The sequence below is a fragment of the Protopterus annectens genome, chromosome 3.part0 (assembly GCF_019279795.1).
Source record: "Protopterus annectens isolate FY-2018-M chromosome 3.part0, PAN1.0, whole genome shotgun sequence".
Lineage (NCBI taxonomy): Eukaryota > Metazoa > Chordata > Ceratodontiformes > Protopteridae > Protopterus > Protopterus annectens.
This window is the reverse complement of record NC_056731.1, coordinates 129,749,222-129,765,735: the sequence shown is the minus strand read 5'-3', so window position 1 is coordinate 129,765,735 and position 16,514 is coordinate 129,749,222. Positions and strand designations below refer to the sequence as shown.

The following is a 16,514-nucleotide window of genomic DNA, read 5'->3' as shown; positions in this document are numbered from 1 at the left end:
TCCTTGTAGGTACCTCTGGTGTGACAGCAAGGCAGCAGACCCATGCTGGTGAGTGTGTTCTACATTTAATATTGCAAATGAAATGTGCATGTCATAGGTGAGGTGTAGGCCATGTACATGTAACACACCTACGCATAATGCATGCTGTGCATGTTTGCTGTGAGACTATGCACATCTCAGTAACATGAGTAGCTGCCTCAAATACATGCAATACACAGAGCATCCCACATAATTGTGGCAACACTGTAGTGGACATTGGATAGGCAGAGTCGATACACATGCACACAACATGCACAACTTTGTCATATGCAGTACACGTTAACATGCTACACATGGTGTATTCAGAAACCCGCTGTAAGGTCACACTCCAGTATCCCAAATGTCATCCACACAGCACACATAATATACCTGAGGGGTAGAGGCCTATCATGGGGCTGTGCAACACTCCAACACATAACACATTCATGTTAGACAATGCTCCCTATTGGGCACCTTACAAACCCATGTAACAACTGGCTGTGAAATGGTGAATGTAGCCATGGTACTGCAGCTCAGGTACTGCATGCTAGGTGCCGGTCTGACACACATTAGTAGCCTTGAGTGACCACATGATGCTGCATGATGATGGCTCATGGTACTACACCCCATCCAGTTACAGTAACCACAGTACTACACTTAGCATTCATTGCTATGCACCTCAATGTTGTGTGTGTGCAAACATATGCACCTATGCACAATATGCATGGCAATCACCATTTGTACAAAGTGACACATATATGTCTTGTAATGCTATTGAGTGTATAGGTCACATGAGACACATTGGGTATGTGTGATGTTTAATGTTGCAGTTGTGTTGTAGCATGCCATGTCATGGCTGGCCCTGGCATGTCGACAATATGTCCTACACTCACCATAACCACTGTACAATGGCTATGTTGAGCACTGGTATTCCATCAGGTATACATGCAGCACTCATCCTGTGTGTATACATAGCATGCATGTGCTAAACCTGTGTCCATAATTATCTGCTAAAGACACAGATGCTCTAATCAGAAATGGATATCTATGTGACACACAGATGCACATCCAGCCATGGTATGTATACCTGTGAATGATGGTGCACAGGACATTGCAGAGCTTTTAATACTTGCACAGCAATGTTGTGTCCATGTACACATTGTGTTCCAGGGTGAGGCCAATCAATGAACAACAACACACATGCATCAAAGCCATGTATACTGCTATTAGCAAGGGCTGTCTACATTTGCACTGCATGCTGTTGAGCAACACACGTCCTCCATGCTGACACGTGTGATATGACTGTTTGGCTTGTGATACTGTACCCCACCATCAACCGCTATTGAGTATGTTCTGGATTGCTGGCGGTGTGTGTGTGCGTGTGTGTGTGTGTGTGTGTGTGTGTGTGTGTGTGTGTGTGTGTGTGTGTGTGTGTGTGTGTCTGCTTTAGTGAGGAGTGTATCTGTGTGCATGTGTTCCGACATCATGTACAGGTCGTAAAATGTGTTTCCTGTCTTCCTCTTACAGGTGCTGAGTTTGGGCTGGTTCCACTGCAGCAGGGAACCTGATGTCACTGAGCCAAATAATGAGGATAGGTGTGTTGAGGCACAGGCATGTTTGCCAGGGTCTGTCATTGGGCCACCAATCGACAGTACACAAGTGTCCACCCCATCCATGCACACAGTCATACTGCCAATACATCCATCACTAATGCCATTAGCTGAAGGACAGCGTACAGTCGGCATTGGCCAGGACAGTGGGGTATATATGGCACATGCATCCCGACACAGCAGCCATACCCAGATGTCTGGAAGGGTACCACATAGGCAGATGTCCAGGGGTTCTCGTCGGAGCACTGCTGCTCATCATGCCCCTGGCAGATGTGCCACAGGTCTTACAACCTCATGCATGCTCCAAGCTGTCATGGAGGCACAGACACGTATGGAACGGTACACCAGACAGGGACTAAAGGCACAGAGGGCACATAACACCACTTTAATTGACAGTATCTGTGACCTAGCAGGTGCCATCCATAATTACACTGAGGTCACTGATAGATGTTGGGGTGAGACATTAGATGTCCACAATGTCATGTCCATGTGTCAGGACAGTGCGGGATGGTTGAGAAGTTGATGTGGATGTATGCCAGCAACATCAGCAGCTGGCAGTCGCTGCAGACGTCCTTCAAGTCACAGCCACTCCCGTAGTGCCAGTACCAGCCCCCTGAATGTTGGGGGGTGGGCTGTCCATAGACCATCCTAGAAGACCACGTGCACGTGGCTCTGGACAGTCCCAGCAGGGACCTGGGTCCAGTGTACATCCGTCTACCTCTGAGGATAGTACCCAGTCTGGCTTAGTACCTGATACTGTCAGTAGCACCCCTGCCAGGCACAGGTACCGTATCCATAGCCAGAGAATGTGATCTGTAAAGCCTGGCAGGTACAGTCTGTGGCTGTCCCACATATCCCCTTATATGGCAGCCACATAAACCAGACACCTAGGGCTTACACATACCCGCACACATTACATCAACATTGGCCCATAGCAGTACTCTTGGCCCTCACACACACGCACACACATATATGTCGACTGTATGGCTCAATGTAGGCCTCTGGCAAACCAACAACACACCCTGTGCATATGATGAAACTGTGCCGCCTCCTGTCATCTAACATTGATGCAGGAACAGGCTACCATGGTGCTGATGCACAGGGTGACTTTATAGCAGTATAGCAATGTTAGCATGTTGTCAGCAGTAGAGTGTAATAATATCCTTGAAGGTGTAGCTGAGCAGGCATGATGCATTAAAGCTATGACTGTCAATTTCGTATTGTTTACACCAGTGTTAGTTCCAATAGTGTATTGTCCGCCCACGTGCCACTTGGCTGATGTGTGTAGTATTGGCAGCATGTGTTAGAGAATGGACAGGATGTGTGTAGCACAGATTTGCAGGTGTACATTTGTGAACATGGTGGAGGTGCACTGTCTGCATGTAGGTGCATAGTGGACACATGGGCAGGGTGACATGCCTTGTATTACACAGTAACACTCCATAGTTTCTATTGGTGGCCAGTATGCATTGTACTACACACATTTTGGAACTTGAGTACACATGTGTGTATGACATGGTTTGACACTGTGCTGTGGGTGATACTGTTACTGTCATTGTTTTGCATTCTGGTAGTATACATAACCTCAACAGCCTGATCATAAACAATCATTAGATGATGTCTTGACAACTGACACACAGTTGTAGGACACAGAGTAATATTTGGATCCTTCCGGTACTATAATATGCCAGTAACCAGTGGTATTCACCTGCACCCATTCCTGAGACCACTCCTGTTTGGCATATAGCTCTCTTAGGTACAAGCAATCACAGTAGGGATATGTTCGTCCATGTCTGGAAATGCATACCGTGGCCTATAATGCATTCTCCAGATGACAAACACATCCTCCACAAGGGTATCATACAGACAGATACCTGTTGTCAAACCCATGCTGTAAAGCTATAAGCCAACCAAAGCACAGTCATCTACCTTTATGAAACATAGTATCCCCACAGAACCACATAGGTGGTAGCCACCAACATGTTGAACAGGTACCGATGTGTACATGCAGCCAAGTGTTATGTCATCTCTCCTTTGGTAATCACATTTCCAAAGGTATTTTGAAATCCCTTGGTGGATCAGATAAGCAATAAGGGGTCTACATGCATATCCACAAAGGTTGCTGTACACCTATAATGAATAGCCATCATAGACAGACTTTGCTGCATTTGAACAGGTCTGAAATATACCTCAGCCATAAACCCTCACTCACACAATTCAATAGAAACCGTAATGAGTGTCTGTGACACGGATGACCTAGGCCAGGGATCACTGCAGTGGCTGGCCTTGTCACAAGCATACAGATGTGACCGGTCTGGAAAGCAGCAGCACACTCTGGCAAAGATGACAGATGTGTTCATGGAGAAAGCAGGGTTCCCACCTATGAAATAATTGAGGTCACATGTATGTATATGTATTTGCCACACAGCTACCTGACATGTGCAATGCACATACTGTTGTCATACTGATATGTCATACAGTAGTAAAAGCAAAACCCACAATACATTAACCAACAGTGTCACACACATAGAGCACACACACACACATACACACACACACACACACACACACACACAGTCACTAAGTACAGGATTCAAACCCCTACCTAACTACTTTATAATAGAGCAGTACACATTAACACGACGTGCTATACACATTAATGGACGTTTTCCTTTCCACAGGTATATTTGTATGATGGTGACATCATCAGACTTGACAAAGATAAGTACACCACTTTTAAGGTGTTTTACTACTCTCCAAAAACGGTTGCTCCTCTTCAAGGAGATCACACACAAACACGCACAGTTGTCAAGTGCAGGATTCAAACCCCTACCTAACTACTTCATGATACTAGAGAAGTACACATTAACACGACGCGCTATACACATTACTGGGAGTTTTCTTTTCAACAGGGATATTTGTAGGATGGTGACATCATCAGACTTGACAAAGATTAGTATGCCAATTTTAAGGTGTTTTACTACTCTCCAAAAAGGTTGCTCCCCTCCAAGGAGATCACACACAAACACACACACACTTGTCAAGTGCAGGATTCAAACCCCTATCTAACTACTTTATGATACTACAGGAGTACGCATTTACACGACGTGCTATACACATTACTGTGAGTTCTCCTTTCCACAGGTATATTTGTAGGATGGTGACATCATCAGACTAGACAAAGTGGGTTACATTAGGTGGGCTACATAGAAGGAATGTCTAAACACTTTGGCCATATGATCATCAAAGGAGAGTTTGCTATCTACCTGTGTCCCCAGGGCCATAATGACTTTCTCCATACATACTGGATTACCACCTATGTGGTAATTTGTGTGCACTTTGTTTTATCCAAAGGGGATGACTATGCATTCTTTGGCATTCTGCTTGAGGGCATTGTTTTGACACCCGGTATCTGTCTCTGTAAGACCCTTCTAGAGGATGTCTGTGTCAGCCGTAGAGTCGATTATGGACCACAGTTAGCAGTCATCTGCAAACCTGTTCAGCCATACTCCTCCCGTGCTTGCCTGTACCTCTGTGCAGTATCTACTGAACAGGTGGGGTCCCAGTACCAAGACCTGTGGGATGCCATTTGTGACTGGTTTAGAGTTGGACATGGCACCCGCAACTCTGAATATGTGTGTTTGATCTGTGAGCCACTTGGCCACCCATCCTGTGACATAGCTGTTAATGTTCAAGCTGGTAAGCTTGTCCATGATGACAGAGTGTGGAATGCTGTAGAAAGTCCTTAGTGAGGTCCAGGTGGGCTGTATGGACTACTTTCACCTCCATCTGTGTCCTTGGTAACTGTTTCAAATAAGTCAACTAGGTTTAGGAGGCAGGATCTGCCTTTAACAAGGCCAAGTTGGGTAGAGTCCAGTGTCTGGAGGTCCCCAATGTCTCTATTTATGGGTTCCATGATAATTTACTCCATAGCTTTGCAAACCAGGCTGAGTAGACCTATAGGGCAATGGTTTCCAGGTTCTGTTGTGGCACCCCCTTTGTGGAGCTGGATGACTGTTGGTGTATGCCATTCTTTGGGTACATAGCCTGTGGTGCGATTGAGTCTGGACAGTGAATGTAGGTGAGGGTGTAGTTCCTTTTTGGGCTGGTGTAAGACTTCTTAGCTTTGGAGAGGGCTGTCTTTACCTGCATGTCCATGAAGTCTGGGGCTCTGCATTCTTCTGGGATGGACACAGGCCCTTTTGGGGGTGATGGGGGGGAGTTTGCACTGAACTTGTCCCCCAGGATGTGGGCAATGTAAGTTGGTTCAGTGTATTTTTTGCCATTTTTCAGTAGATGACAGCATATTTGGAAGTTGCCACCTACATGTTTGATATAGCTAATGAAGGCTTTGTGGTTGTTATTCTTATATTCCTTGGCAATTTGTCTTTAGAAACTGGCCTTGGATTATTTTATGAGTGATCATTGTTTCTCCCTGATAATGATCAGTGATGCCTTTCCTTATGTGAAGTTTGCTCTACCATGTGTTCATTTCCTACTTCTGTTGTCTAGCTTATTTATGGGTGACAACCACCAGATTGGTTTCTTATTTTTGGAGGAGTGCATCTTGGTTTTATTTGGGATGTCTCGATCCATGCATCCCTGTAGATGCACATAGGATGCACTTGTAAATGATTCTGCAGATTGTATAGCATTATCCTATAGCAAGGGGGCTTTGGAACTTTCCACTTTGGTCTTGGGAAGTGTGCAGTTTGCTTTTGTAAATGTCTTCACAGTGGTTTCATTGATGTGACTGTGGGGTGGGATGAGGATGTCCAGCATGATTACTTTATGATCTGATATTACCAGCGAGGAGTTTATCTCTGTTGTGGAACACTGGTACCCCATGTTGGTGATGATCAGGTCCAGTACATTGTCACCTCTAGTGGGCGTGGTGATCAGCTGTTCCAGAGCGTTTAGGCAAAGGACGTTGTACACGAGTAATTCTCCCACTCAATGTTTGGGTAGTTGTAATCTTCTCAAATAATGGTGTTTGATAGGACCTTTATATTTTCCAGTGTTCTCGGGAATACTGAGTGAGGTTCCTATGACAAGGTAGGTGATCTGTAGCAGGCTACAATCTGATAAGCAGCTTTGCCCAATGTTAGCTGCACTTGCATGGTCTCCAAGGCCTCATGCTGTGCCACTAACCTGAAGGTGTGGGTATCCATAAGGTAAATGGATGCACCCTTTCCTTTTGTATTTCACTCGTGGTTCTGGGTCTGAAGATCGGAGGGATTGTGAGTGTTTTACGTGGAGCATGTCCAACAGCTCTGTGTTTGACATAGCTTTGTATGTTAGGCAGAGATCACCTCTGAGTAGGCGATATGCGAGGGAGTACGGCTGGAGCATTTTGAGATGGTCTGTGTATGGCATGTATTTCAGGCCGCTAATGCTCTTTGTGAGGTATTGCTATTGCTGCAGGCTTTCCAGTTGTTGTAGTTGTCTTGTGAGGTACATAGCAAAAGGGGCATTGTACTCTATTATGGTTCTAGTGAGTGATGAGTAGAGGGGAACAATGTCCTCTTCTATTCTGCATGAGACACCTTTTGTGATGAGGTGTGCCACATAGGAGGATTTTATGACTACTGTGGGGATGTGATTATCACAGCTGTGTCCACTGTCCACCTGTGACCCAAGGTCTCTTGTCACATGTTAAGTGTTAAGCATACTACCGCCTATGTTGTAGTTCATCGCTATAGAGTTTTTAACAAAGGGGATGACAATGCACTTTTTGGCATTGAGCTTGAGCCCATGGCTTTGACAACAGCCATCTGTCTCAGTGAGGCCCTTTTGTAGGATGTCCACATCTTTAGTGTTTACAATTATGGCTCCTAGTTTGCAGTCATCTGGAAACTTCAGTAGCCACAGACCTTCCATGTTAAAGTTTACTTCAGGGAAGTAGATACTAAACAGGACAAGAACAAGGACTGGACCCTGTGGTCCTGCACTAGTCACTGGTCTAAAGTCATACTTGTAGTCTGCTACTTTCACAGTGTGTGTGCTGTTAGTAAGCCAGTTGGCAACCCATCTTGTGACATAGCAATTTATACCTAGTTTAGTGGGTTTATCTATATTTCCAGAGTGTGGGGTGGTGTTGTAAGCTATGGCAAGATCTACATAGGCTGTGCGAACCACCTTACCCTTGTCTACGGTTCTGGTGACTGCTTCAATGTCATCTATCAGGATTACGAGAAATGATCTGCATTTTACAAACCCAACATGGTTGTGGTCCAGGGTTTGGGGATTACCAATGTTTTTTTTATAATTTGTATGATGATAAATTCCATGGCCTTAAAGAGCAGGCTCATCAGGCTAACGGGGCGCTAGTTCCTGCGGTCCGTGGTGCCTCCACCCTTGTGTAGTGGGATAACCGTCGCTGTGCACCATTCAGCAGGCACAAAGCCTGAGGTGAGGCTATGACTGAACATGGTACGTTGGTGTGGTGCCTGTTCGTTCTCTGGTTTGTGTAGAACACAGCCTGGGAAGTTATCTGGTCCCATGGCTGCTGTGATACTGGCTTTGGAGAGTGTTTTTTACCTGTGCAGCCGTGATGACAGCAACTTTGCAGTCTTCCATTATAGAGATGTGCGCTTTCATGGGTGAGAGGGAGGTAAATTTAACACTGATCCTATCTGCCAGGATGTTGGCAATATCAGTTGGGTCTGTATATTTAGTGCCATTGAGCTGTAACTCAGAACAGATCTGAGTGTTGCCATGACATGGACCTGTCTGTTGGGCAGAGATCTCCTGAGTAGACAGTATGCAACAGAGTACAGACTGGGTTAAATTCAGTCTTGTTGCATGGGGAAACTGTTTGAGTCCAGTAATCCTCTTGTTGAAGTACTTCAGTGGTCCTTCCAGCTGCTGAAGGTGCCTAGTCAGATTCATCGCAAGTGTGCCGTGATACTCTCTGATGGGTCTGATGACTGATGAGTAGAGGGAACCTCCTTTGACCTACATGCACATACCTTGGCAGTTTGTGGGAACACACAGCATGATTTTCTGACCACTTTGTGAATGTGCTTCTGGAATTAGAGATGACTATCTACATTTGTCCATAGATCCCTTATTATCACCTCCGTATTTGGCCTGTGTGTGTGAGCATGCCCAGTATGACCTTTCAGTGTGATGCTGAATGAAATCCACTACATTTGTTGAAGTGTGTGAGCACGCCCGGTATAGACATTTATACTATATGTGTGCGGAAAATCAAGTTGTATTTTTACAGCAGGGCTCACCTTTGTGTCATAAATCACCAGGGATCATGTTGTGCCTGTAGGGCTTCCATGAGACACTTTGCATAGACTTATCAACATTTCTACATACGGGGGGACAGCTATTCTTTGTACATTTCTACCTGGGGGCACATCTGATTGTTACTGTGGGTGTACATATTTGCTAGGCCTGCACTGCTATGCAAGGTATTTCAGTCTGTACTGTTGCCTATCGTACTGGCTTGAGGCATACTACTGTACTACAGATCTTAGCGTCCAATGTCACGTATATTAGATTGCGACTTCATAGCCTACCCAACCCACATCACACCGCCTGGCCTGCTGTTCTCTTTCTGCACAGGCCTGTGAGGGAAGTTACCCATATGCCTGTTTAGGGGCATGATACAGCATTTCTTTGTGTTTGCATTAGTGTACAATTGTCCTGCTGATTCTGTGCCAGTGAAATGCTGTCATGGCTTAGTGGTTCAGTACTGTGACTATAGTGCACAGTATCCTGGGTTCGAGCCCTGTCAATGCTTTTTATTTTCATGCTGGGCAGACCAGACTGCTTAAGGAACATTAAAGCAAATATGAGCATGTTTACCTGACTCTGCTCAACTTTGCCCGACCTTGCCCAACATTGCTCAACGTTGCCCGAAGTTGCGCTAGTTAGCGTGGGCAAATTTTGTTTACATATACTAATTAGTGGTAAAAGCTGCTTAGCACTGCTTTATATTGCTTAAAACATGGTAATCATGCCTCAGGTGGTGCTGCACGGCTGCCTATGTCGGTTGCACGTAGTACACTCCCTATATATGTTTGAAAACAGGTAGTGTCAAGTTAGGCATCCCTTTTATTTTATGTGCGAGTCAGAGAGAGGTATCATTTCCAGGGTTCCTACTGAGCCAGTGTATGTGCTATTCATTGCCTCTTTGCCAAGGCCAAGGCATACTGGGCACACCTCCTTCTGCCTACTGGGGCAGGCTCAAGTTGTTCCTCCTCTGAGTCACTCTGTGCCTGTGCAGGCCTTGACAATGGTGGGGGGCTGTTTGGCCTTGCCCCATGCTGCTCCTGCTGCAGCTGTTTTCGCAGGATCATATTGTGTAGCATGGCACATACCATGACAATTTGGGTACATGTAGTTGGTGAGTACTGCAAGGCTCCACCAGATATATCCAGGCACCGGAACCGTGACTTGAGCATCCCAAACACACGCTCAATTACATTTCATGTTTGTGCGTGTGCCTCATTATGGAGTTCTTGTTCAGGTGTGTGTGTGCATTTCTGATGGGTGTCATCAGCCATGGCTCCAGTGCGTATCCAGCATCCCCCACTAGGTGACCGTCAGGGATGTCCCCATTGACAAATGTCTGGTACAGCTGGGTCAGATGCCAGATATGGGAATCATGGTAGCTTCCAGGGCAGCCAGCACACACATTCAGTATTATGCCCTGGGCATCGCACACGACCTGGCAGTTGATGGAGTGGAAGCCCTTGCGGTTGATGTAGGCCCTACCCCACTCACTGGCTGGTTCTTTGATGTGTATGTGCGTGCAGTCAATTACACCCACTACCTCAGGGTATTCCGCTATTTGCTGGAAGAGATGCATATTGCTGGCCAATGCCTCATGGGAATTGGGGAAATATAGATGATCACTGACATGTGCTGACATGACATTCAGGAACTGGTGCAGTACCCTGGATGCTGATGCCTGTGAAATCCCCATCATATCACCAGTTGGTCTCTGGAAGGTACTTGTTGCTAGTATTCTTAGGCATACATAACACATACCTTGGTTTCCACTAGGATGGGTTCCCCTCTGTTGGTTCTGTGTGTGAGGCATGGCCTGCACAACTCAACAATTTGCTGCAGGAGGTCTCTGTCCACTCTATAGCGCTCCACTATCTCCAGCTCATGTAGCCCCTTGGTAGGATAACCTGGGTCTGTACACTCTTCTCCATCTCCTCACTGTGGGTTGCTCAGCAGCATTCACAATGGCACCACCCTCAGCATCTTGCACATGTTGCCTTATAATAGCAATGGCAGCCCCTAACATTTTTTGTCTGAGTTAAGCTTTTTAAATTTTCACTCTCTTTGTATACTGCAGTGCTGCAGTGTTTCTGAGAAAAACATGGGGAATGCTGTTTGGAGAGTTTTAAGTGCTGGTCTGGGCTGGGCTAGTGTACTGCCTGTGTAAATGGCTGATTCGGATTGATTTCACCTGGCAGCTCTGCTAGTTCTCCTTGATTAATTTCCTACTACTTCTTTTCCTTCCTTTTCCCTTTCTATTTCCACAGGGGGCAGCGATGCACAAACACGTGCACACAGGCTTAGGCAGGTGCACATCCACGCACACAGGCTTAGACAGCCTTACACAGGCTTACATGGGTGCACACACAGGCTTAGATGGGTTTACAGGAGCGCACACAGTGTAAGCACCTTTGCAAGAAATGTTAGTGATATCCACAGCATACACCTTCGGTTTCTGGGTTTCAGTTAAGACAACTGTAGATATGCCTCTTCCAATCCTGAGTAACTCACAGCAAACACATGCCACTCTGCTCCAATAAGATTACATTCTTTCATACATACCCCCTCATGATGTCACCTATCTTCTACTCTACTACTCCCCTACTCCTACACTTACACTCTAGGAACATGGCTCACATGCCAGGGAAAATTGGGATTCACTATCCTTATCCTCAATTGCATAGGATTGCCTACTAATGCTTGGTTACATCTCTCAAACTGAGCTTCCCCCCTTAGCAACCACTACTCAGTAGCCATGTTGTCTTCAGCCTGCCATTCAAAAGCATGGCAGAAGAATATTTTTAATAAAATGCCTATTTTTGGCTTTTTTTAAAAATTTTCTGGTTTTTAGAGCACCGCAAGTTTGCGCGGCGCTGCACTACGCTTAAACATCGGAGATCGGGAGGAAAAATGGATTTTTATTCATTTTCAACAGATTAAAATGTCAATGGCCTTATATTTGGCCATTGGCATACTTCCTCAACTGGATACATCCTTTATTTGGAGCTGTCATAGCTCCATTTTGCTATTTCCAGAATGGTACTCCGTTACCAACGGAGTACATCCCTGCAAATAACACTACTCTTACTCGGACATGTTAGTGTTTCCTGGATCGCAAATTTACCTCATTTGCATAGCTTTCAACAGTAAATGAGGCATTTTGCATAACATAACACTGTCCGTGCAAGAGTAGTTTTAGGAGCTCTCATGCACGCCCCTGCCGGCTGTTGCTGGATCGCTCGGCAGACATATTGGCTGTCTGCCGTGTTACTCTACTTTTAGACTCCGTGCAAGCCTTCGTGAATCTGGCCCAGTGTTTTAGATTTGCTGTAAAGGATACTAAAAAAGTAATACTATGGCTCTATACTGAATTTTTGTTTTCCATTTTGTAAAGGACTGTAAATACAGTAGTGTGTAAACAAAGTAGTGGCTGACATTACGGTACATGAGTTAAAGCTGCCATCTCACAGCAGCTGGTTCTTGACTTAAATTCCTAGCTGGGCTGAATTCTGTCTAGTGTCTCCATATCTTCAAGCTGTTTGTATGCCTTTTTGGTGAAGGCTGCTAATTCATCTCACATTTCACGTGGACAAGAGCAGGTAGCTGAAATGGTAATGCTCAACTTATACTGAATGTGGCTAGGATGGGTATGTGACCAGGTGTTCATCTAATTATGTGATTTGCATCCTTTTTAGGTTTATTTTCAATATTACTCCTAGTGCTTGAAATACAATCTAGCTCCCCACAACCTTGAACTTAATAAAGAAGGTAAAAAAATGGTTGGCTGACTAGTTTGATCCCCTGTTATTTCAGCAATTTTCATTAAGTACACAAAATACAAATATATTTATATGCACACATGATATATATATATATATATATATATATATACATATACACACACACACACACACACACACACACACACATAGATATATAGATATATACACACACACACACATCTATATATCTATATATATATATACATACACAGACACACACACACACATATCTATATATATATATATATATATACACACACACACACACACACACACACAAAGATATAGCTAAAATGCAGAAACATACATGCAGATGGCTATACAGAGACAGAGAATGATACTAATTTATACACCATCATATCTATACATTCATGCATATTATAAACCATCTGTATAATTCTTTTCTTAAGTGTGGGTAAAATATCGTCTGAGAGTGTCAGTCAATCACATATCTTCTAAATGCTTTGGTACAGACACGTACAAGTTTTTCCTGTTTTGTCAAACACTGCTAATAACATACTGTGTAGTCTTTTCAGCATAAAATGCACTTCAAGTCCTTCTCTCCGTGTTTCTTTCCTACTCTACTTTGCACTTTCTTCATATTTACATATTTTTAACAATGTTCTTGTTTCTTACAGCAGTTTTAACTTGTTCCTTTATGAATAATAGCTTCACAAATTGCTCTACTAAATACCTCTTAACTGTCCCTGATTTTCAGGGACGTCCCTGATTTTGACTCAAATTTTAACTCTGTCCATCTTTATCCCTCCTAAAACGAGTGACTTTTGGAGGAAAGGTGGTGAATTACACTTAATGAATAATGACAATAATTAAGAGTTATAAACATCTTTTACTTCAGAAAATGTGTATTAATTCATATACTCTGATTCTGTCAATGTTTCAGGTTAATAGCACTAATATTTTAAAAGTGTCCCTGATTTTTTCTTGACTTTTCCCTGATTCTGTTGAAATTTGTCCCCAACTGGTTGAGAGGTCTGCTCTGACATCCAATTCCATTGGAAGCAAAAACTGCATTATCTACAGGTCTGATGAGAAAGAAATTGGGGGAAAGAAAAAAATTAGAGCTAAAGGAGGACTGGTAAGGGAATGGTGGAAGAGGGAAGTAAGGAAGAATGTAAAACAGTTGGGAGGGTGGCCAAATGGTTAAGGTGTTTGTCTTACAAACACAAGGTACAGGGTTTGAGTCTCACAAGGGATAACTGGCTAGGCTTAAAATGTCTCGCAAGGGCAGTTAGCCTCGTGCTAATCTATGAACCTAAATGTGATTTTATTTAAGTATGTTGGATTGTTTTTATGTAGATGGTTCATAACAGTTTATATAGTAGATGATCCTTCTAAGAACAGTGAGTTCAGGAGGAAAAATTGCTAGTCTGACATTCAGTATAAAAATATCAAGGACGTACTTGGAGTTCTTGCACTGAGTTCAAAGCACACACACCCACACCCCTACCTGACAGGGGCCTAATTGCAACTTACAATGAAGTACAGTAACAGCAGTAGTGTTAGTAGGAAATACAGAAGCATGCATCACATTTGTACTGGTTTCACTTCGACTTCTGAGATACTACAGTGTAGTACACATGCAATAACTTAATAACACTAATATATACAAGACTTAAGTTTGATAATATGCTAAAGATTTCTGCAGGCAGAGACATTGCAGTCTTCGGTTACACAGTTGATGACGATCCAGGTATATACATGCCGACATTATTTAGATGTTCAATAACAAAAATTGAAGACTTGCACATTGTAATAACGTAGTGAAAGTGAGACCACATATAACTGATATGTACAGCAACTCAAACCCTACGGTTTCAGACAGTCTGAAATTAAGAAAAAAAAAACAATACTTTTATATCTGTAATATCAATGGTGCATTTTATTTTAAATGGAAAAGAACAAGATGGAAAATAGAAGGGAGCGTGTAATAAAAGAAAAAGATGAAAAGACTAAACTAAACGAAAGGACAAAGTTATGAATGAAGTAGTAAAAGTTGCAACATTCAGTGTTATGTATTGAATATTAAAAAGAAAAAAAAAAAGAAAAGAAGGTAGGAGAAATGAAAGAATACATGGGAGGAAGAAAAAAAATCTGAAGGGAAACCACAAAGTATTTTTTCACAAATGAAGAAAAAATGTGTATTTAGTAAATCCTGAATGTATTTGGGCATGATTTACTGGTATCTGTTGGGTTTGTGTTTAATGGCAATGTGACCTTCTAGGATGTAAAGACTAATGTTTATTGTTTGCCAAAACAATTACTAGGGAGACTACAACAGAATAAATATTTCACATTAAGGTCAGTAATAAAGAAAAGGCTTTAACCAATAATGGGTCTGACCGACAAATTCAGCACTGTTTCTCAGTCTGACTGTAAATGGAAGTTACCATAGCCAAATATCACTGTGAATGGTCCACCACATAAAGGTAATAGTAAGCACTATTTCTACATCACTGCAAATGCATGCATCTTTAAAACACTCACACTGATGATCAGCCAGAACTGCAGCTTCCTACATGACAGTGACAAATTAATAAGGCAGCTCACATGAAGCATTTTGCACTACAAATTGTATTTTCAGTTGTAAGGCACATGCTAAAGCAACTGTTGACTTACGTAGGAAACCTCTACTCGCCATCGATGACCCAGTCCACAGCACAGCATGAAGAGCAGAGCAGAATGCAATCAGCAAATAGCTTCACTAAGCCCCAAAATGTACTGCCTTCTCTGAAATACTGTCATGGTGCCACACCTTTACTATAAGGTGAGTTAGAGAGATCAAACGTACTGAGCACCAGTCTGCTATCAATTTCAGTGTGCCTGCAGCAAAACAAAGCTTCTTCCTTAAAATGAAATTAACATCTCCAGATCCAGAAATAAGAAAAGTCAGGCACAGAATGTACATTCCTGTTTTTGTGCAGTATTAGCTGCAGGGAAGCAGAATTTATGTACCTGTGCAGTTCAGTATACATTCTCTAATGCAAACCTTCCCAAGCTTTGCACAGACAGATGAGATGACGAGGCTGTGGTTAGTGCTTCAGCTACTTGCTATTCTATGAAGGTCTTCAAGCTCTCCTGCTGCATTTACTGTTGCTATTAAGGTAGCTCTAAAATGAGTAAATTAGCTACAGCTCCCCTGCGTCAAGGTCACCCTTGTCCCAGTACTTTATCCAGCTTGTTATCCATCTGCAGTCCCCAGTATCATCGCATCTACTATTTAGTTCACTTGGGATTTCCTGAAGAACCACCTATCAGTCTGTCAGCTGCTTCATTTTGTGCTGTATGCTAGATTCTACATTAGTTCTAAGGGTCCTTGATACCAGATTCATTCTTTTACAGTAACAAAGGTTTTGGAGTGTTCTGCACAGCCAGTAATTGAACTAATATAGACAACATTTTTCATACTCTGACCTGCAGAGTCATTTTTACTTCAGTGATATAAATATGCATAGATATCAACACTTCCTCAATATATCCATATGCATGTGTACATATGTATTCATATAAATATATTAGTATGTGTGCACACACTCACATGTACTCATGCACACACTTGTAGAGATACATGGGCTCAAACATGCACAGACCCACATGCATGGGTGCACATAAATACATGCAGGAATAATGTATACACTATATATCAGTTTCTAAGCTATTCTACATCAATTAGGTTATCAGTGTGACACAAAACAAGAGCAGGACAATAAAAATAAACTGTAAATGTAACATTAAGTCTGTGTATGTATATATAAAATGCACACATTCACATGACTGAATATGCAAATATAGGTGGTGACCATTTGAAATGACAGGACCTGCTACAGCAAGTCCC

General features: G+C 43.1%; 1 protein-coding gene across 1 annotated transcript in view; it reads right to left on the bottom strand.

Moving 5' to 3' along the window:
* Positions 1–15,828, bottom strand: part of CACNB2 (calcium voltage-gated channel auxiliary subunit beta 2) — a 1,902,347-nt gene extending 1,886,519 nt beyond the window's left edge. Inside the window, exon 1 of the mRNA XM_044064636.1 lies at positions 15,299–15,828. Coding sequence (XP_043920571.1) covers positions 15,299–15,346 — 48 coding nt within the window. The 5' untranslated portion in view covers positions 15,347–15,828. The remainder of the gene's footprint in view (positions 1–15,298) is intronic.
* Positions 15,829–16,514: the final 686 nt, after the last annotated feature.